We start from the raw sequence: 22,412 nt of genomic DNA on the forward strand, positions 1-22,412 counted from the left end.
TGCTTTCACCTTTCGTAAAGGATCTTGATGCGTATGCAACCGGAAGCTGAAGTCTATTTTTGTTTTGAGTTCGGACTGTTCCACAAGCGTATTTGCTAGCATCTGTGATTATGAAAAATTCTTTGCTAAAATCTGGGTATTGCAACAGAGTTGGATTTATTAATGCTGATTTAAAATATTCAAAGGCGTTTTGACATTCTGTAGTACATTCGAATTTTACATTTTTACTGCATAATCTTGTTATGTGACGGGAGTATTCAGCAAAATTATTTATGAAACGTGTGTAATAATTGCAAAGTGCAATGAATCTTCTAGCGCTGTCCGAATCATGTGGGACTGGGTAATTTTTAATGATGTATTTTTTGTCGTCTGGCAAAATTCCTTTATCTGTGCATTTATGTCCTTGAAAAGTGACTTCATGCATGAAAAATTAAAATTTTTCTGGATGTAACTTTAGGTTGTGTTGCCTGCATTTCTCGAAAACATCAGTTAAGTTCTTAAGCATATGATTTTCGGAGCAACCTATGACTATTAAGTCATCCATGTAAAGAAATGCAACAGCGACCCGCCAACGGAGAGTGGCGTGATTTATTATTAACGGCATAAAAAAAAGAAAATATTAACGCCAGGACTAACGGTAGGGGCAGCATATAGGAGGATTAATGGGCGGTCCAAGCAGTATATATGGAGGCCCATTGGAGCGAATCGTGACGAGTCTTTTTAGGAAGCTTGTAGCGTTAAAATGGAGGACCGCCTTTGGAGAGTCCAACAGCCCAACGAGAGTAGAATGTGAAAGACGAGCTAAGAAAGGATCCGTTGAAGGACGGTTCCTTTAAAGCCCAGGGTATCAGAGTTAAGTTGGGTCATTCCCGATCACGGCAGGTAGCCTTCCTACGAAGTGAAGAAAGGACAAGTCTAACAAGGATAGGCCGGCTCATGAACTCACGCCGAGTTAAGAAACTGATCGGGAACAACCCGGTCACTTGTCAAGGAACTCCCGATCCGGACTCGCTAGCGCGTTTTCGCGGTATTTCCCGGTGTTTGCAGGTATAGTGGAGGCAAGACAATCACCGGCCACCTCCCGATCCGGTCTCGCAAGCGCATATGCGCGGTGTTTCTCCGGTGTAGCGAAGGCGACAGTCAGCAGCTAACTTCCGATCCAGAATTGCTTGCGCGTATGCGCGGTGTTTCCCTGGTGAAACGAAGCGGAAGAGCGCTGCTCGCAGTCTTTGGGCAGTCGCAGACGACCCAAGGGTGTGTTCTGAAAGTTAGGAAGACCTGCGTGCAGCCAGCGAAATGGCGACATTTATGGAACCAACGGCAACGTAGGCAGAGGAACAGCAGCGGTGACGGAGCAACGGGGCCGAGCGGAAACCAGGAGGAGCAAAAAGGATCCAGGGCAAAGCCATTTTGGCGAACAAGGGATAATTTGTATTGTATCTGGAAAGGCCTCTGAAATAAGAGATTATAAAATTTGTATTATATTTTGTATATTTTCAATTGTAATATATGTTAAAAGAAAATGGATCTAAAAAATGTGTTCCCAACATTCTTTAATTCAAAATTTAAAATTTAATCAACTTTATTAAAAAAATTTTTTATTGGCTTTTGGTATAGGTTTTTCCTGACCATTTTGACCATAATTGATCATTGTTTGATAGATTTCATACTTTGCGGTATATTTTAATCAAATTGTACATAAAAGTATTTCTCTGGTATATATGTAAATATATACCACACTGATGTATTTTGTAGGTGGCATTCATGAGATATCCCATCTATTTATTAATTAGGGGGCTTTCGGTGAGGTGCTGATTAATTGAATATTATTAATATTAAATATTCAGGATTGGTATAATTAATAATTAACCTGCTTTTAGCAAGTGCGCTGTTTTGATATATTTTATACCTTGCGGTATATTTTAAACAAATTTGTACATACATAATTTGTACATATCTTTGGTATTTATGTATTCACTGGTGGGTTCACCAATTAGAAATAATACGTAATTCATGATACTAATCCCAACCTTTTACTAAGGGGTGGAAATGTATAAAAATGGCTAAGATAGAGCCCCAAAAACATTGACGCAAGCATACGCATGTAGCGTACCATTCAAATATATTTTCTTTCTTCCATACCTTGTTCTTAATCGTTATCGGTAAAGTGTATCGTTATCGCTGGGGTCACGCTGCAGTTGGTCACATTATTTAGTTTCCTTCTTTTTCTATCCGTTTCCGGCGAGGTACGTACGTGAGAAATTTTACGCCACGTTTTATTTAGTATTAATTTTTTTTTTATTCCTCTTGTTCCATTTTAGAAATATCGCAAGCGGTGATCAAAGTTTGAAATGGTAAGTGCTAAAATTTTAAATACAAGTGCAAAATGTAAGTAATATATAATATAAAATTTAAATTTGTAGGGTTTCGTTAAGGTAGTCAAGAACAAGCAGTACTTCAAGCGCTACCAGGTTAAGTTCCGCAGGCGTCGTGAGGGTAAAACCGATTACTATGCCAGGAAGCGCTTGACTTTTCAAGACAAGAACAAGTACAACACGCCGAAGTACCGTCTTATTGTGCGCCTATCCAACAAGGATATAACTGTGCAGATTGCATATGCACGAATTGAGGGAGACCGCGTCGTTTGCGCAGCCTATTCACACGAGCTACCCAAATACGGCATTCAGGTAAGATTCAATATTTTACACATTAATTGCGGCACTGAAATATTCGTTGAAGGTTGGCCTGACTAACTATGCTGCTGCTTACTGCACTGGTCTGCTAGTAGCTCGTCGTGTGCTCAACAAGTTGGGTTTGGACTCTCTTTACGCTGGATGCACTGAGGTTACTGGCGAGGAATTTAATGTAGAGCCGGTCGACGACGGACCAGGAGCATTCCGTTGCTTTTTGGATGTCGGCTTGGCGCGCACTACAACTGGAGCTCGTGTGTTTGGTGCCATGAAAGGTGCTGTTGATGGTGGACTAAATATTCCCCATTCTGTTAAGCGGTTCCCTGGTTACTCTGCTGAGACCAAGAGCTTTAATGCAGATGTGCACCGAGCTCACATCTTTGGGCAGCATGTTGCAGATTACATGCGTACTCTGGAAGAGGAGGATGAAGAGAGCTTTAAGCGCCAATTTAGCCGTTACATAAAGCTGGGAATTCGTGCTGACGATGTAAGTACAAAAAATTACGCTTTGAACACGTCCATTTTTTAAATTGCAGCTGCATTTTGCATCCCACAACGCTGGCTGTGCCAAAGATGGACTACATAAAGCAAGTGACCCGTGTTCGAAGTTTAGTCTCTTAATAGACAAAATTTCCTGTTACGGTCGCACAATTATTTATTCCTACTCTTAGTACTGGAAGTAACCATTTAAACTTTAATTTTAGCTTGAAGATATCTATAAAAAAGCCCACCAGGCCATTCGTAACGACCCCACCCATAAGGTCACCGCTAAAAAGGCTGCCGGTGTTACGAAGAAGAGGTGGAATGCTAAGAAACTCACAAACGAGCAGCGCAAGACCAAGATTGCCGCTCACAAGGCGGCGTATGTGGCCAAGCTTCAGTCTGAAACTGAGGCTTGAATAAGTTTTTCATCCGTTTATGTATAGCGTGAAGAAAAATAAACACTTTTAAAGAAAAATGCATATTTATTTGAAGGTAGATCAAAGAAAGCAGTTATCACTACATATGTAACTTTTCGGTTTCGTCGGAATCCCATATTCGGCACTCTTTGCAATAAGGGCAGTGAGATAGCGAGCACGAGTTGTGGTAGATGTGGCCACATTTAAATCCGGCTACAACATTTTGCGCCGCATTTTTTGTGTGTATTGCACTACAGCATTTCGTACATGGTTGATCGTAGGTTATCTGGAAACCACGCCGTTGGACAACTATAATCTCTGAGCTAGTGTCAAAGTAATCCTTAAGTTGTATAAGGTGGGTTGAAGATAGCAACTCTTTTTGTAAATTGTAATGGCAAAGCAATTTTACGACTGATTTTCGTAAATTGGGGATTTTCTGACCCAATTTAATTTTTCTGACCACGACTTCGGGGTTGACATAATCTAAAAAAATAAAAAAAATGTATTGGGAAATCAATAACTGTAATATCATACCCATAATACCGTCCAATAGTGTTGTCACTATTTCCGGTTTATTTATTGATTCATCTATAAGCAAACTCCACAGGTCGTTGTCCTTATGATCTTTGCAGAACTCTATAGCCACTTGAATATTTTTCATCTATAAATTTAAAAATACATAATACAATTCGTTTAAGGCTGAAATTTTCTTACATCGTGAATTATAATATTCAGAGCTTTTGCTGCTTCACCCATGCAACCCAATAGGTAGACCCTTTCTTCGTTAAACTTTTCCTTGTCACAGATGGCAAGTGCTTTCTGTATTACATATTTGTTTGATCGTCGCAAAAACGGTAAGAGTTTGTCACGATTATACTTGGCGTAAAGGAAAACTAACTTATGTTGGAACTCATTATTGCTGTCAATGTTTAGCAAACAGTCCAAATACTGCAAATATTAAATGGATTAATGATATTAATGCATAGAAAAACTTAATAAACAAACCCAGTAGAGATACTCTTGTTTTCCTTCCAGCTGATGGACAACAACCTCCGGTTGAATCTTATTTTTATCTAGAAGTATTTTAAACGCCTGCTCACGGTCCAATTCAATAAGTGGAACGATAAATTTTGATAAAACGTTGTAAAGTTCATAACAACGAATTAATTCAAAGACATCTTTGTTTTTCAATCTACAAAAAAAGTTTTAAAATTTTTCAAATAGATAGGCTAAAAATTTCTTTTTTAATTTAAGATTTTATTTTAAGAATAGGTTCTAAGACCAAACATAGAGTTGGGCTCGAAATCATCAAATGATTTTAACACAAAAATATTGTTGCCGTCCGAATTTTCCATTCTACATATGTCGCGAGTGACATCGAAAAAATAAATTTCTTTATAACGTCCAAGATAGCTGCCCAATGAAATAGAGCTGTTAACGATTCTACTTTTGGAGAATCGATTCTTTTCATTTTATTTCTGAAAAGATCGATCAAATCGATTTTAAATTTTAAAATTAGTATTATTTCATGTTCTTCGGGCGGAGCCAAATTTACTTTGCAATTAAGATGGAATACACATACATATATCGCAAGTGTCGCATTTGGTATGCCGATACTAATGAGAATTATATAATAAAAACAAATTATTAGAATAATAAATTTAAAAAAAGTCCCAAGATTCTATCTTCAAAAATACCAATGTTAACATTTTTACCAAATACCATTTTCGGTCGTTATAGAATATAGACGGCCGATCCTTATGAAATACGGTAGGTCGGATCAATTGCAAAAAATAAAATCAAAACAAAGTTCAAACCTTTTATCTTCAAAAACACAAAAGTTATAGCATACTGTTTTTTTTTGCTTAATTGGCGTTTCTAATTATCTACTACTGCGTTTTCAGCCGATGCATGTGTGCATAAACGAGACCAAATTCATTTCAAGAATCCAGCAACACAAAAGTTGACTATGATTTCAGCCCCAAGGCAAACTTAAAGCTATACAAATAAGGTGGCAACGCCGTGGATAAATGTTAAAAATGAATAAAATTTCCACTCAGCAACTTTGAAAATTAATTTTCAGGTTATTTGCCGATTGTAATTGAAAAATTTATTGTTATCGCGTTGCTTGGTTTGTTTTAATAAAATAAAATAAAATACTAAAATTAAATAAACTAAAATACCTAATTTTATCCGGCTGGCATCAATACTAAAATAAAATCACGAAATGAATGTGTCGCATAAACAGTGGGTTATTTCTACATCGCTTGTATAATTACCTTAAAAGTAAATAAAAAACATTAAAAAAAAGTTTAAAAATCCGAGGCAATTTCCGATCTTTCAGTTATATGACAGCTATAAGATAAAGTCGGCCGATCGTTATGAAAGGCCTTATTTCAAGTTGATAGCTTTAAAACTGAGAGACTAGTTTGCGTAGAAACAGACAGACGGACATGCTCATATCAACTTAGGAGGTGATCCTGATGAATAATATATACTCTTTTAGGGTCAGAGATGTCTCCTTCACTCTACCCTCTGTTATTATAATTATAATACCGTTACTAAAGCCATTTAGTAGAGAAGCCGAATACAAAATCTATAACTCTTTAAACAATTGTTCGATTCGTTCATACGGACAGACAGACTTGGCTGTATCGATTCGGTAGTTTATGCTGATCAAGAATATATGTACGAATACAATATACCCTTGCACTCTACGAGTACCTCGTATAAGAAATTCATAGCACGTGTTCTTTTTTTTTAGCTTAAATGCGTAAGATGATAACGTTTGAAAATGAAAAGATCACTAGATCTCAAATAAAAAAAGAATAACATTTCTGTATTTTTAGGCCAGTTTTTTTACTTACTTGATATAAATTGGCAAGGCTCGCTCGTAATCCCCTTGGTAGGAGTAAAGCAGCGCAAGTGATTCTAACAGTTCATTATCATTCGCGTCCTTAAATTTTGCTTTAACAGCGTCGATGACTCTTTGACTATTATATAAACGCGATGGCCATTTTTTTATGAGATTTAGGAAGCCTTGGGCGTCTAACTCTAAAAATTCAAACAGAACCATTTCATATACATGTGGACCGAGTTCGCAGTTTTCAGACGTGGGAAGGTACGCGCTAACAGACCGTAGCTGCTGACATCGTATAAACTTGCACACAGCTTCTTCCCACAAAGATTTATTGTTGCCAAGCCTAAGCTGACATTGTTTTGCTGCAGTCTCATATTCCTTACTCGCCAGCAAGTAATTTATATAAAGTCTGTAGGGCCAAAATGTCCAAATATATTTTAATAATACGTAGCATTAAATTGGAACTTACTTGGCAATAGTTAAGATCGGCATGCTTCCTCCGTGTTTTGTGACCACCTCAATTGCTTCTTTGTATTTGCTTAAAAACATTTAATGGTAAAAATATAATAAACAAGAAAGAAAAACTAACTTCGGGCGGAACCGAAGTTGATATACCCTTGCAGTAAAAGCTTATGAGAATATCTCGATTTTTATGAGAATATCATAATATAACCAATTTATTATAATAAAGCTAAAAAAAAGTCCTAAGCTTCTGTCTTCGTTCAGTTATATACATAGCAGCTATAAGATATAGTCGACTGATCGTTATGAAATTTGGTAGGTGGCCATAAATATAATCTGTAAGAAGTTTCAACTTTCTATCTTCAAAAACACGAAAGTTGGGTCATTTCCGATTGTTATGATATATGGCAGCTATAGGATGTAATCCTATGCAATTTTTTTTAGGTTATAATACTTTTTACACATAATAATAATTTTTGTTTTTATTAATAAAAAAATAATAAATAAATAAATAAGTACTACTTTCTGACATGACATATCAGCTATATGCCTCATACATGTGACAGATATAAAATTTAGTTGGCCTAAACAAAAAATATGAAAATATTTGTCATAGAAATTTAAAATGTGAATAACCATAAATTCTGTTTAATTCTTATTTTTTGGTGGGTGACCATAAAAAAATAAAAGAATAAATAAAAAACAATTTAGTTTAAAGCCTAGTACTCTGACTCTGTTAGCGAAATCGCTCTTCATTTGGCTACCGAGATAGTGTGACCAAAAAAATTAAGGAAAAGGGTAATACTGAAAAGCTGTTGTTTGTAAACGAAAAACAAATAAGCAAAAATGAATTCAAACCGATTAGATTTTGGCGTTTTGTTTATGTATTTCGCCGCTAAGTAGGGTTGTTGATAATATATCGAAATATCAATATATCGATATTTTTTGGGAAAAATAATATATTTATATCGTAATATTTTTTTCCCCCAAATATCGAGTGTGCGATAGTTTTTTTTGATATTATCTGATATTTCTGCGTTGGTCACTCTTTGATCAAATTGAAAAAAGTGAAGATCGGCGGTGTGAGAAAAATGGACATAAAGCTAATAAAAAAGAATTATAGTGAAATAAAAAACGGAACAGCAAAGTGTAATTTGTGCAATAAAATGGTAAAAACAAGTGGAAACACCACAAATTTGACGTCACATGTTAAAAATAAACATAACGAATTTTTTTTAAAGTGTCAGCAAAAAAAGGTTTGTACATATTAATAAATTTATATATAAAATAGCGTTTTCTTTTCAGTGTTTTTGTGTGTGTGAAAAGAAATTCGCAGTATAATTGTGCACATATGTAAATGTATTTGTGTGGGCACCGCTAATATATATATTTATGTGTACAACATGACGCCGAAATTTGGCGCCATTTTACCGCGAAGGTGTAGATTTTATTTCGTGTGTGTGAAAAAAAATGTAGATTTCGCAGTAAAATGTCGCAAAATTTCACACACACGAAATAAAATCTACACTACACTGTAAAATAAAATTTACACTTGAATCAAATAAAATATTGGTGAAATCATCTTTTCTTGATCCAAGATTTAAAAAAATGTACATATCACCCATCGGGGTACAGGAGGCAACAAATGATTTGTTGAACGAAATTTCTACCTTTTCAAAGGAAACCCCGGTATGTCAAATTTTAGAGTTCGTAATCATGTATATAATTTAATAGTAATACTTACATTTACATTAATAATAATAATAACTCAACGTAATTAATTCATTAATAATTTATTTATTATTCCGAAGCAAAAATAAAGTATATATTAATTTCCTTTAAATTATTACAGATTTCTGATGACAATGCAGAGGAACAGTGTGTCGATTTTATGGAGGCCCACAATAGGTCAATTTTAAAGGGCCTTTCCTTGCAAAACTCTGATCACAGCGAGCTAAAATTATATCTCAGTTTGCCCCAAACATCATGGGAAAGTAATCCCCTAACATTTTGGAATGCACACAAGGTGGCTATGCCAGGATTATATCAACTCGCCCGGAAATACCTAATTACACCTGGGAGTTCAGTGCCTTCGGAGAGACTGGCTTCGGCTATAAAATGCGTCGTTTGTGATTCAAGGAGTCGAATGACTGATAATCACATAACGCAACGGGTATTTTTAAAGTCTATTAATGCCAAATATTGGCACTAACTTTATACAAGACCAAGACTGTATAATGGAATACAATCTCCTTATTTTTTTATTATATAAGAACTTTGAATTTAATTTAAGATAAATTTTATGTTATTTTTATGAATAGAACTCGAATCTCAGGCAAAGACTATAATGAAATAGAATATTATTTTTCTTTATGTTATATTTTTCTTTATGTTATATTTTTCTTTATGATTTTCAAATGTTATGTTTATGGATTTAAAAAACTAAAGATGAGAAAAACTAAACAGCAATAATAATTTCTGTGTTTTATTTCTATTATTTTATATTCTAAAAAACTTTTTAGGAAACTAAAAAAAATATCAAAAACATCGATATATCGATTTTTTGTAGCGATATATATTTATATCATTTTGATATTTTTTTAAAACAGAAAATATTATCGATACGATAATTTTAAAAAATTCGACATCCCTACCGCTAAGAGCTGATTAGCTGATTATTTCAATGCCATTTTATGGAATTAAAATACCTCTGGTGGATCAAATCCCATATTATGGGCTTCGCCTTGACCGCACTAATTAGCTTGACTTTATCCTCGCGGGCCGAAAATTTTTCGGTCCGTAAATTTTTTTCTCTTAAGCCTAGTACTAAGTTGACGAAAATTCACTGTTGAAAATCCGATAACGATATCGCACTTTATTCAGCTACCGAGCTAGTGCGACCAAAAAAATTAAGAAATATGGTAATACTGAACAGCTGTTGTTTGTAAACAAAAAACAAATAAGCAAAAATGAATTCAAAACGATTGGATGTTTGTGTTTTGTTTATGTATTTCGCTGCTAAGGAGCTGATTAAGAAAAAGAAAACTGGTTCAAAATCAAAAACAAAATCAATCACAAGTCATTTCAATGCCATTTTATGGCATTAAAATGCCCCTTGTGGGTCAAATCCCATATTATGGGCTTCGCCTTGACCGCCGAAATTAATTTTAATTTCTCCTGGTGCGTCGAAAATTTTCCGGGCCGACTATTTTTTTGTTTGATCAATTGACCCTCCATGTCTCACCTATAAAAATAAATGAAATTATTTCTTTCAACTCCCCGAAATCAGCTGTTTATTTTTTTTGATCCGGCAACACCATTCAAATCGATAACAAAAATTTGTGTAAACTCAGTACCCGCAAAATCTAGGAGGCAAAAATGTCTTCTTCCTTTTTTTACACCGTTTTTTATACCCATGCAGAAGGTATTATAATTTTGTCCAAAAGTGTGCAACGCAGTGAAGGAGACATCTCCGACCCTATAAAGTATATATATTCTTGATTAGGATCACCTCCTGAGTTGATATGAGCATGTCTGTCTGTCTGTCCGTCTGTCTGTCTGTCCGTTTCTACGCGACCTAGTCTCTCAGTTTTGAAGCTATCGTCTTGAAACTTTGCACACACCCTTTCCTTTGCACGCAGTATATAAGTCGGAACGGCCCGGATTGGCCGACTATATCCTATAGCTGCCATATAACTGATTGATCGGAAATGGTATAACTTTGGTGTTTTTATAGTTACAGAGTTTAAATTTGACACGAGAGCTATTTTTAGCAAACCATTACGACATGCCAAATTTCATAAGGATCGGTCGACTATATCTTATAACTTCCATATAACTGAACGATCGGAAATGACCCAACTTTCGTGTTTTTTAAGATAGAAAGCTGAAACTTGGTACAGATTATATTTTTAGCCAGTTGATCCAACCTACTAAATTTCATTAGGATCGGCCGACTATATCCTATAGCTGCCATATAACTGAACGATCGGAAATAGTACTTGGTAGAAATATCAACTTTCTTATTTTTGAAGATAGAAGCTTGGGACTTTTTCAAGATTTTTTATTTTAGTTAATTGGTTTTATTATGATGTATTCATAAGGATCGGCCAACTATATCCGATGTTTGCGATATATATCCGGTTTTAACTGCAGGGGTATATAAACTTCGGCTCCGCCCGAAGTTAGCTTTCCTTTCTTGTTTTATATGGAGTTTGACAGCTGTCACTCGTTCGACAGCGGATTTTCGTTAACTCAGTACTACGCTTTAAGCCTAGTACTCTGACGACGAAAATCCGCTAGCGAAATCGCACTTTATTCGGCTACCGAGCTAATGTGACCAAAAAAAATTAAGAAAAAGGGTAATACTGAACAGCTGTTGTTTGTAAACAAAAAACAAAAAAGCAAAAATGAATTCAAAACGATTGGATGTTTGTGTTTTGTTTATGTATTTCGCTGCTAAGGAGCTGATTAAGAAAAAGAAAACTGGTTCAAAATCAAAATCAATCACAAATCATTTCAATGCCATTTTATGGAATAAAAATGCCCCTTGTGGGTCAAATCCCACATTATGGGCTTCGCCTTGACCGCACTAATTAGCTTGACTTTATCCTCGCGGGCCGAAAATTTTTCGGGCCGACTATTTTTTCGTTTCATCAATTTTCCCCTCATGTTTCACCTATCGAAATAAATAAAATTAGTTCTTTCAACTCCCCAAAATCAGCTGTTTATTTTTTTTTGATCCGGCAACGCCATTCAATTCTATATCAGTACCGGTTCATATTTTGTAACATTTTACTTATTTTGTTAATAATAATGTTTAATTATTTACTTATACTTATAGAAAGTGATATTGGTGGTGTAGGCGCGATGCTGATTCAGTTTCAACGATGGATAAGTTCTTGAACCGTAAGTAAATTAAAAACTACACAGTACATGGACAACTACAAGCAATGTAGTTGATTGCGTACATATGTCCACACGTGTGGCGGCCAATTCTCATCTGTACATTTTTTATAATATAGGTACAACGAAGGAAAATATTGAAGGTACGTCGCCTAAAAGAAAGCGAGAAACATCATGTGTGTGGCAGCACTTTAAGAAAACCGAGGACAAGACTAAGGCCACCTGCATTCACTGTGGGAAAACGTTTAAAACGGCAGGAAACACAACTAATTTAATGGACCACCTCAAACGTATACATCCAAACTATAGTGTTTTAGAAATAGATGGTCAGTCACCAAGTCTAGATAGTTTGATGCAACGAAATATGGAGTATGAGTCCCAAAAGAAAAAAACAACGGAAAAATATGTAATGCTCATGATAGCACGGGACGTTCAACCGTTTTCCATGGTTGAGGACGATGGATTCCGTAATTTAATGCAGCACATGGACCCTAAATATAAAATCCCGAGCAGAACCTTTTTCAGAGAAGTAATGCTACCTAAGATATACAAAGATTTAAGAAAGGATCTGGAATGTGAGCTCGAAGGTGTCCAGTACGTTGCAATTACCACGGATGGATGGACTTCCCGTGCAAATGAAGCTTACATAACGGTTACGTGCCACTTTGTAAACAAAAAGTTTCAGCTAATTACAGCGGTCTTGTCGACGGCGAGTCTTTTGACGCCCACAAATCACTCAGCACTCAATATCGCTGATACTATTCGGCAAGTACTAAATTAGTGGAAACTTCTACATAAAGTTGTAACTATAGCTACAGATAACGACGCTACAATGAAGCAGGCATTCGAACATTTGCAAATTAAACATTTTCCATGTTTTGCGCACACGATTAATTTGCTGGTTCAAGAAATTCTCAAATTGGAGATTATTCGACCCATTCTTACCAAGTGCAAGACTGTTGTCGCATTTTAAGGACGCTCAAATGTTGACAGTCCCCCTTGGATTAATTCAAGAGGTACCAACTAGGTGGAACAGTGCCACAAAATTAATATCGGGCGGGAAGTACCCCACTATGTCCCTCGTAATTCCAATTGTCTGCGAAATTCAAATACAAGTGTTTTCTTATAAACATAGCTTTAAAAGCGCAGAAGCCATTCTGGCATTCAATTTTTTAAGTGATCGCTATAATGATCGTTTTGGGCACTATGAAACGCGCACCGTTCCTAGGATGGCAACATTAATTGACCACAGGTTTAAAAAACAGGGCTTCCAAAGAACAAATAATGCCGATCAAGCATATCGAGCATTAGAAGACGAGCTTCACAATGTTTTTAAAAATTTGGCTCAAGAACCATCCACATCAGCGTCGATAGCGCCTACACCACCCAATCCAACTTCGAGCTATTTTACAAATCTTTAACTCAAAATAAGTTCAAGAACAACGATTACGCGTTCTGACGCAATTATATTGCTCAGGCAACACGTAGAAAGCGGGAACGAGCCAGAAACTTGCGATCCCTTAAATTTTTGGAAGGTAAATATAGAAATTGTGTATTATGATTATTTTAAAATAAATTATTCTAATTCTAGCTGTGTTCAAACAACATGTAGCCCTTCAAGGAGCTAACAAAAAAATTCTTATGTATTCCAGCCACTTCGTGTGAATCAGAGAGAGCCTTTAGCAAAGCATGCCAAATAATTTCGGATCGCCGTACCCGGTTGAAGTCCGAAGTCGTTGACCAGCTAATGTTTATAAATAAGAATTACTAATAAATGACTTATCCGATCTCTATGGACTGAATTTTTGTTTTTATTTTATTAATTTCTCTAAATATGTTACTTGAATAAATTTGTTATTGTTTTTTGTTTAAATACAAATTCTATAAAGACTTTTTTTTTATACCCTTGCAGAGGGTATTATAATTTTGGTCAAAAGTGTGCAACGCAGTGAAGGAGACATCTCCGACCTCCGATATTCTTGATCAGGATCACCTCCTGAGTTGATATAAACATGTACGTCTGTCCGTCTGTCTGTCTGTTTCTACGCAAACTAGTATCTCAGTTTTAAAGCTATCGACTTGAAACTTTGCACACACCCTTCTTTCCTTTGCACGCAGTACGACCTTTGCAACGACCGGAATCGGCCGACTATATCCTATAGCTGCCATATAACTGATTGATCGGAAATCGTATAACTTCGGTGTTTTTAGAGTTAGAGAGTTCAAATTTTACATGAGCTATCTTTGGCAAAATAATACATGCCAAATTCCGTAAGGATCGACCGACTATATCCTATAGCTGCCATATAACTGAACGATCGGAAATGACCCAACTTTCGTGTTTTTGAAGATAGAAAGCTGGAACTTGGGTAAAGACTATATTTTTGGTCCGTTGATCCAACCTACCAAATTTCGTAACGATCGGCCGACTATATCTTATAGCTGCCATATAACTGAACGATCGGAAATGGTTTTTGGTAGATATAAAAACTTTGGTATGTTTAAAGATAAAAGTATGGGACTTTTTTAAGACTTTGTATTGAAATAAATTGGATTATATATTTATATTCCCATAAGGATCGGCCAACTATATCCGATGTTTGCGACCGGATATAGGTTTTAACTGCAAGGGTATATAAACTTCGGCTCCGCCCGAAGTTAGCTTTCCTTTCTTGTTAATTATATTTTCAAGCTTAGTACTGAGTTGACGAAAATCCGCTGTCGATCGAGTGACAGCTGTCAAACTCCATATAAAAAAAACGGTGTAAAAAAAAGGAAGAAGAAGAAATTTTTGCCTCCTAGATTTTGCGGGTACTGAGTTGACAAAAATTTTTGTTATCGATTTGAATGGTGTTGCCGGATCAAAAAAAATAAACAGCTGATCTCGGGGAGTTGAAAGAAATAATTTCATTTATTTCTATAGGTGTGACATGGAGGGTCAATTGATCAAACAAAAAAATAGTCGGCCCGAAAAATTTTCGACGCGCCAGGAGAAATAAAAATAAATTTTTACGGTCAAGGCGAAGCCCATAATATGGGATTTGACCCGCAAGGGGCATTTTAATGCCATAAAATGGCATTGAAATGATTTGTGATTGATTTTGTTTTTGATTTTGACCCAGTTTTCTATTTCTTAATCAGCTCCTTAGCGGCGAAATACATAAACAAAACACAAACATCCAATTGATTTGAATTCATTTTTGCTTATTGGTTTTTTGTTTACAAACAACAGCTGTTCAGTATTACCATATTTCTTAATTTTTTTGGTCACACTAGCTCGGTAGCTGAATAAAGTGCGATATCGTTATCGGATTTTCAACAGCGGATTTTCGTCAAATCAGTACTAGGCTTTAAATATAAAATTATTTTTGAAAACATCGATGTTTCAGCGATGTTTTTTTAAAAACATCGATGTCTGCAAACATCGATGTTTCTGCACCTCTATTAGTGTATGAATTATAGTGTTACCGTTTTATAAACTAGTTTGCTCTTTTAAATGTGACCACACATTATTTAAAAATAAAACCAGAATATATATATATATATGTATATGTGAGTACACAATTTCTTTCATGAAAGTGGTCACATTACCTATTTTAATCCATTATGAAACAAAAATTTTTATTTCAAAATGCGTCGTTTGAATAACCTTGTGACTATTTTTGTGGCAATAGCTGCCTTTTTTTTTGGCAGTATTATCACAAAGATACTGATTCTTGTAGAGAAATGCCCAGCCCAGCACAGTAAACACCATGTAGCGACGCATGCAGACATCTTTCTTTTGGTTCTCGTTCTAAGCAGTCCTCGCAACATAGAGCAAAGGAACACCATTCGCGACACATGGCTTCGACTATCTCATCAGCATCTTTATCATTCCAATTTTCCTGAAGATCTAGTATATCTACCTAACTATGGACCCAATGGTCATTTGGAGATGGAGTTGGTTGAACATCAGGCAAAAAGTCTGAAAGACTATATTAACTGGAAAAAAAACATGCGAAATTTTATTTCCCCTAAAAGTGGACGCAGAATTAAAGTCAAACATATGTTTGCTATCGGAACGATGCAGCTGGGTAGCACTATACAGGACGATTTAGTTAAAGAACAAGGAAAACATAACGACCTACTGTTACTGCAACAGCACTACGATACTTACTACAATCTAACTGAAAAGATTCTCCAAACTCTAAATGTTCTTACACAAAATTTTACATTTTCCTATCTTATGAAAGTTGACGATGACACATATGTAAAAGTCGATACGCTAATAAATGAACTGGTGTCTTATGACATCAAGTTACTTCGTAAAAAGCAAGAGTATGGAACTAACCCTCTACCTCAACTCTATTGGGGCTATTTCAATGGCCGAGCAACAATTAAGCTTCATGGTCAATGGAAGGAGCACAATTATTATTTAAGCAAAAACTACTTGCCATATGCTCTTGGAGGTGGATACGTTTTATCCCGCAAACTATGTGAATATATTTCAAACAGCTCCAAATTTCTATCACTGTACGCATCTGAAGATGTCTCTATTGGAACATGGTTGGCTCCATTGCGCTATGTTTATAGAAGGCACGATCCCCGGTTTGACACATCTTTTTTACCGAGAAAATGCAAGTCCTATCACTTAGTCTTGCACAAACGCAGTACAGAAATGATGGCTCAAATCTTTAAGGGTAAACTATGCAGTGGAAATGGTCACAGCTCAATTCTTGAATACTACTATGACTGGACAACAACTGCTGACAAATGTTGCGACAGTTTAGTACCTTAGCATAGGGAGTAAAATTTCTTTAAAACCAAATTTTTACGAAAATCGCTGCATACCTGTGTTTAATCAACCACTCGACACGATCATCTGTTTCGATAAGACTAGCGACCACAATGTCCTTAGGTGCCACAATGTAATACAGATTTTCCTCAATTATGCAGCCCAAGCTGTAGTCTTTAACGGTGTAATCTTCATAACCTCGCAGGTTCAGACTATCCGTGCATAATTCTTCGCTGCTATTCAGTTTATATTCAATGACGCAGAGTACGGGGCGCAGTGCCTTATGTGAGGCGCTTTTTTCCTTAATAAATCCAAGAACCACTAGTTGACTTGATGTTAGGGGGGCAAGTCCACATACATAGAAACTAGTTTGAAATGTGGAGACTGCAAAGAATAAATTGTACCATAATAAAACATTTAATTTTATAATTTGTAACTCCTTAATTTTACTTACTTGGATCTACTACATAATCTGGTAAGTTTCTGGATGAAGCTTCGATTGCATTTCGCCTTCGAATTATGCAAATTCTAATGGTATCCACCCAGCCGATAAGAAGCTTGTTCTCGTTTTCCCAACGCAAGTGACAGTCGAAATTTTCAAGCCGAGTATGTGGCGGAACTTCCCATTTAATCAGACCCAGAGAACATTCTTCATTCAAATCGAAAACATGAACACCCAAATGACTTGCCCATGCAACCAGGTTTAAATGCCAACAAATTGACAGAACACTACCCTCAACGACACATAGCTCTTTAGTCACAAATCCCGGAAGAATTTTTCTGTTGTACAAAACTAGTTTTTCGTCACCTGAAAAAAAAACAATTACTGTATGGTTTGCAAAATGGTCATGAGTAATTTGGAAAAATTTGGGATGGAACCCACTTAATTTTAATATATTTCGGATCGGATATGTGTCGCAAATATCAAATACTGTTTCCGGATACTTTAAGAATGTCATAATCAAATTGTTTTATTATAATAAAAAAACAAAGTTGGGTTACTTCCGATCGTTCTGTTTTTGTATATCAACATATCAACTGTAGGATACAGTCTGTCGGTCATATATAGAATGCATAAAAAGTCCAAATCCAAACTGAAAAAACAAAAAACTTTTGGCATTTCTGATGAATCAATTGAATGCCAGCCGATCAAGTGGGCCGACCCCTTTTTACTTAAAAATATAATGCCAGTTTTTTTCAAATTCGACTTTATGATTGTTTTGAAGTTTATACCCTTGCAGAGGGTATTATAATTTTGTCCCAAAGTGTGCAACGCAGTGAAGGAGACATCTCAGACCCTATAAAGTATATATATTCTTGATCAGGATCACCTCCTGAGTTGATATGAGAATGTCCGTCTGTCTGTCTGTTTCTACGCGAACTAGCTCTCTCAGCTTTAAAGCTATGAAACTTTGCACACACCCTTCTTTAATTTGCACGCAGTATATAAGTCGGAACGACCAGAATCGGGCGACTGTATCCTATAGCTGCCATATAATTGATTGATCGGAATTGGTATAACCAAAGATTATACAGTACATAGATGGGACAACTCATACAAAGAAAAATTTTCTATGGCGGGTTCCAGCAGTGGAACCCGCTGGAACGAGCGGGTTCCATTGCTCGACAAGTTAAGTTTGAGAAATTTTTCGCGAGACAACGAATAAGGAATAGCCGAGTGGTAGAGTGCTTGGCTGGTGTGCAAAGTAAAATGAGTTCAAACCAGGCTCGGGAAGTCCATTTTTTTTTAATTTTAAATCTATTTACATTATATTTTTATTATTTTAATGTATTTTTCTAAATTTATAATCCAATAAAAAAAAATACAAAATTGTAAAATCACCTTAACAACGCCTCAGTTCGTAGTGGAACCCGCTGTAAAAATGTCTATAAGTGCGGGTTCTACGGCATTTTGGCAGGCCGCGTCGTGGAACCCGCTCTCAAATGTTTTCATTTTTTCCGTCGTGGAACCCGCTGTAGTAATGAAAACATTTGAGAGCGGGTTCCACGACAATCGGCTGGCAGATGAGATAGGGAGAGAGAGAATTCTATTTTTAGATCGTAACATCTTTGGAACGATGAAAGTTTGAAACGTTGTAACCGAACCAATGTAAGAGTAAAGAGATCAGAAATATCTTTTACTATCCTTACTCGTCAACTCTGTTTTTGCTATAGATTCTAGCGCCTCCTTTAACACCAATTTTAAGTATCATAAAATCAACTTCGAGGGTAGCCTAGATGGATAATGCGTGGTCCTTATTCATGGGGTCCTGGGTTCGATTTCATTAGCGGGCGGTTGTTTCAATTTTGATCAAGTTTTAGTTTTATGATTATTTTTAGATTTACTTTTATTTTTTTTATTATTTTTTTTTATTAATTGCATTCTACTACAGTTGTAAAAATAAGTGACGGACGTGTCGGATGACGAAATACCGGAAGGACTCCCTTGACATTTTATTAGCATTTTATTAGCGGGACATAATGAAGAATTAAACAATTTTACAATTGTAAAATTAAAGAAAAATATTACAATTAAAAAAAAAATAATAATAATTATAAAAGAAAGAAAATGTTCAAAGTCCTAACAAGGATTTGAACACAGAAAAATTACACATAGAGTAACTACTCTATGCATTACGCTACCATCCTGTCTTGATCTGCATTGAATTAAAATACAATTTGTTCCACCAACTAACACATCGGCGCATCGAAAACAGAAACGCGAAATTGAAATTTGGAAGCCAAAACATTTTTACTCCGTCGTGCGAGCATTCACACATACACATAGGTTCACATTTTTGTTGACGGATACATGTAAAGAGTTCTAAAAATAGAATCGTATGCATGTGCGTTCCCCCCTCACCAACAAGCTCGACGCAAAAAGTTGACCGTTTTGGGCCCTGATGTCCCATCTATGTACTTTATAATCTTTGGTATAACTTTGGTGTTTTTAGAGTTAGAGAGTATGGAAAAGTAAAAGTAAAGTCCCGAATTTCATAACGATCGGCCGACTATATCTTATGGCTGCCCTATAACTGAACGATCGGAAATGGTTTGTATTTAATTGTTATACCCTTGCAGAGGGTATTATAATTTTGGTCAAAAGTGTGCAACGCAGTGAAGGAGACATCTCCGACCCTATAAAGTATATATATTCTTGATCAGGATCACCTCCTGAGTTGATATGAGCATGTCCGTCTGTCCGTCTGTCTGTCCGTCTGTCTGTTTCTACGCAAACTAGTCTCTCAGTTTTAAAGCTATCGTCTTGAAACTTTGCACACACCCTTCTTTCCTTTGCACGCAGTATATAAGTCGGAACGGCCGGGATCGGCCGACTATATCCTATAGCTGCCATATAACTGATTGATCGGAAATGGTATAACTTTGGTGTTTTTAGAGATAGAGAGTTCCAATTTTACATGAGAGCTATTTTTGGCAAAACATTACGTCATGCCAAATTTCATAAGGATCGGCCGACTATATCCTATAGCTGCCATATAACTGAACGATCGGAAATGACCCAACTTTCGTGTTTTTGAAGATAGAAAGCTGGAATTTAATACAGATTCTATTTTTGGTCAGTTAATCCAACCTACCAAATTTCATTAGGATCGGCCGACTATATCTCATAGCTGCCATATAACTGAACGATCGGAAATGGTATTTGGTAGAAATATCAACTTTCGTATTTTGGAAGATAGAAGTTTGGGACTTTTTTTTTAGATTTTGTATTGTAATAAATTGGATTATATATTCCTATTCCCATAAGGATCGGCCAACTATATCCGATGTTTGCGATATATATCCGGTTTTAACTGCAAGGGTATATAAACTTCGGTTCCGCCCGAAGTTAGCTTTCCTTTCTTGTTTTTATTTTGATTTTCTTATAGGGATCGGCAACTATATTCGATGTTTGCGATATATATCCGGTTTTAACTGCAAGGGTATATCATCTTCGGCTCAGCTTGTTTTGCATAACTTAAGGGGACCCCCCCCCCCCCCATTCACGGTTTCAAAAAATCGATTTTTTTTTTTATTTAATTGGAAGATATAATAGTTATAGAAGAATAATCCTTTAAAATTTCAAGTGAAACTTTAAAAAACTCTTGAAGATATAGACGGATTTATGGTTGAAGCGTCAGGTGACGACGAGAGCCATCTTAAAACTTTAAACGCGTTTTTCTCGAAACAGTCTAAAACTTAAGTCTAAAAATGTAAAAATTCAGTAAACATTCCATTTTTGGAATTATGTATTTAGGCGATTAGCGATTGCCGGAAGAAACCTGGCTTAGCGCTTAGCGCTTGGCTAATGCGCTTAGGGTCATTGTTTAAAACTTATTTATTATTTGGGAATCATTTCGGGCTTTAACGGGCCTAGTTTTTACGGGTACAAAGCCCGCACAAATCTTAATTTTAAAGCCCGGGCCTGTGTATGCCCGCGGACCAAGAAAAAAGCCCGGCCCGTGCCCACATCTACACTACATGCTTGAATCAACTCAGGAGGTGATCTTAATAAATAATATATATACTTTTTAGAGTTGGAGAGGTCTCCTTCACTGCGTTGCACACTTTATCCAAAATTATAATACCCTCGGCCAGAATATAAAATGTATTAAAGGTTATCAATGCAGCAAAGCTCAGAAAAAAAAACAAATGAGTTATTACAATGATAAAAAAACACTCACCCACTATAAATCGATCAATACAAGACTTAGGGTTAGGATCCAAGGCGACCACTTTTATGCATTTTTGTAAATCTAGTGTCTGGTCTATAGAGCTCGAGAACAATCCCGTAATGTTTACCTGCAACATGGAAATTAATTCGCAACACTCCCCAAATTAATTGTTTACTCACTTTTCCGTCGTCTGAGCATGTGGCAACGTACTCGCCCTTCGGGTCTACATCAATTTTGTTGACTGCCACCTGATGTGTATGTCGCCCGCTCTTGCTCAATTTCGAATCAATTGAATTTCCTTGATGATCGAGTAAGTAAACGCGACCTCGAAAAGTCCCAAGTATAAGAAACTTACATGATAGTTAGACGGACGAACTAATTGGGATACGCTCAGCCCTACCTTTGAGTGAACTGCAGTACATGTAACAGCATCGGCGTTAAGTATAGTTTTCAAATCGTTGTTTAGGCGTTGGTACTTAAACTTTGGTTCATTTTCTTCTTCTCCATGTTTACACTCAGTTTTCGAGTTCTAAAAAAGCGAAATAGAAAATCAATATACCAACAATAATACTCCCTGTTTTTAACTCACGCAACAAAAACATTTTTCAGACATTCTACAAATTAATTTTTTGGCTGTGAGAACAAAGCACCAAATATTTGTATACCATATGTTTTTCAAAATGCAACACAGCTGATAGAATTGCCAACTTGAATTTTTGGGCGTCGAGAGATGATAAAAACTTGAACCAATATTCAATTATAAAGCCTAGTACTGAAACCAAAAATGATTTTTGTTTAAATTGGCGCAATTGGCATCAATAAATGGTTTGTCTCTTAAATCTGAAATGAGAAAAAGAATTTCTTCTACTTAAATTATATGTATAATATTTGGCGCATCGCATTTAACTATGGCAAGCATTGACATTGAATTTTTAGATTATTACAACAAAAAAGGTCCAAAATGCCTTGGAAGTAGTGATAGTGATATAGTAGTGATATACCCTGTCAAAAGGGATTACAATTTTTCATCTTTTCGCCTGTAAAACATTCTATGACGCAGGTGGGCATCCCCATGAAAATTTCTGGTATTTTTATACCCTTGCAGAGGGTATTTTAATTTTTTCCAAAAGTGTGCAACGCAGTGAA

At 36.0% G+C, this 22,412-nt stretch overlaps 3 protein-coding genes and 1 long non-coding RNA gene across 8 annotated transcripts; 3 read left to right on the forward strand and 1 right to left on the reverse strand.

Annotated features, from left to right (window-relative positions):
* The first annotated feature begins 2,222 nt into the window (after positions 1-2,222).
* Positions 2,223-3,648, forward strand: RpL5 (ribosomal protein L5). The gene is made up of 5 exons (XM_070276642.1): positions 2,223-2,246; positions 2,322-2,354; positions 2,424-2,687; positions 2,740-3,177; positions 3,395-3,648. The coding sequence occupies exons 2-5, from the start codon at positions 2,352-2,354 to the stop codon at positions 3,587-3,589; spliced, it is 900 nt and encodes a 299-aa protein (XP_070132743.1). The 5' UTR covers positions 2,223-2,246; positions 2,322-2,351; the 3' UTR covers positions 3,590-3,648.
* On the reverse strand, positions 3,636-22,107 carry lt (vacuolar protein sorting-associated protein light). 5 transcript variants are annotated; one of them, XM_043213926.2, is made up of 12 exons: positions 21,856-22,107; positions 21,667-21,795; positions 21,446-21,616; positions 21,276-21,393; positions 17,045-17,398; positions 16,647-16,974; positions 6,919-6,987; positions 6,457-6,858; positions 4,595-4,781; positions 4,304-4,537; positions 4,124-4,250; positions 3,636-4,072 (listed from the first exon to the last, which is right to left on the reverse strand). In XM_043213926.2, the coding sequence occupies exons 1-12, from the start codon at positions 21,877-21,879 to the stop codon at positions 3,690-3,692; spliced, it is 2,526 nt and encodes an 841-aa protein (XP_043069861.1). In that variant the 5' UTR covers positions 21,880-22,107; the 3' UTR covers positions 3,636-3,689. The 5 variants fall into 5 exon arrangements, with proteins under 5 accessions (XP_043069861.1, XP_043069862.1, XP_043069863.1 ...); XM_043213927.2 differs by having other exon boundaries at positions 4,133-4,250; positions 21,856-22,106; XM_043213928.2 differs by having other exon boundaries at positions 21,446-21,591; positions 21,856-22,103.
* LOC108124946 (uncharacterized) lies at positions 7,902-9,394 on the forward strand. The gene is made up of 3 exons (XR_001773257.3): positions 7,902-8,167; positions 8,510-8,600; positions 8,764-9,394. It is a non-coding gene; the product is annotated as an uncharacterized lncRNA (long non-coding RNA).
* beta3GalTII (beta-1,3-galactosyltransferase 6) lies at positions 15,371-17,026 on the forward strand. Its single transcript, XM_017253829.3, has one exon. It carries the CDS (start codon positions 15,448-15,450, stop codon positions 16,591-16,593), a length of 1,146 nt encoding a protein of 381 aa, XP_017109318.1. The 5' UTR covers positions 15,371-15,447; the 3' UTR covers positions 16,594-17,026.
* Positions 22,108-22,412: the final 305 nt, after the last annotated feature.

This window comes from Drosophila bipectinata, chromosome 2L, assembly GCF_030179905.1.
Source record: "Drosophila bipectinata strain 14024-0381.07 chromosome 2L, DbipHiC1v2, whole genome shotgun sequence".
In the NCBI taxonomy this organism is placed as follows: domain Eukaryota; kingdom Metazoa; phylum Arthropoda; class Insecta; order Diptera; family Drosophilidae; genus Drosophila; species Drosophila bipectinata.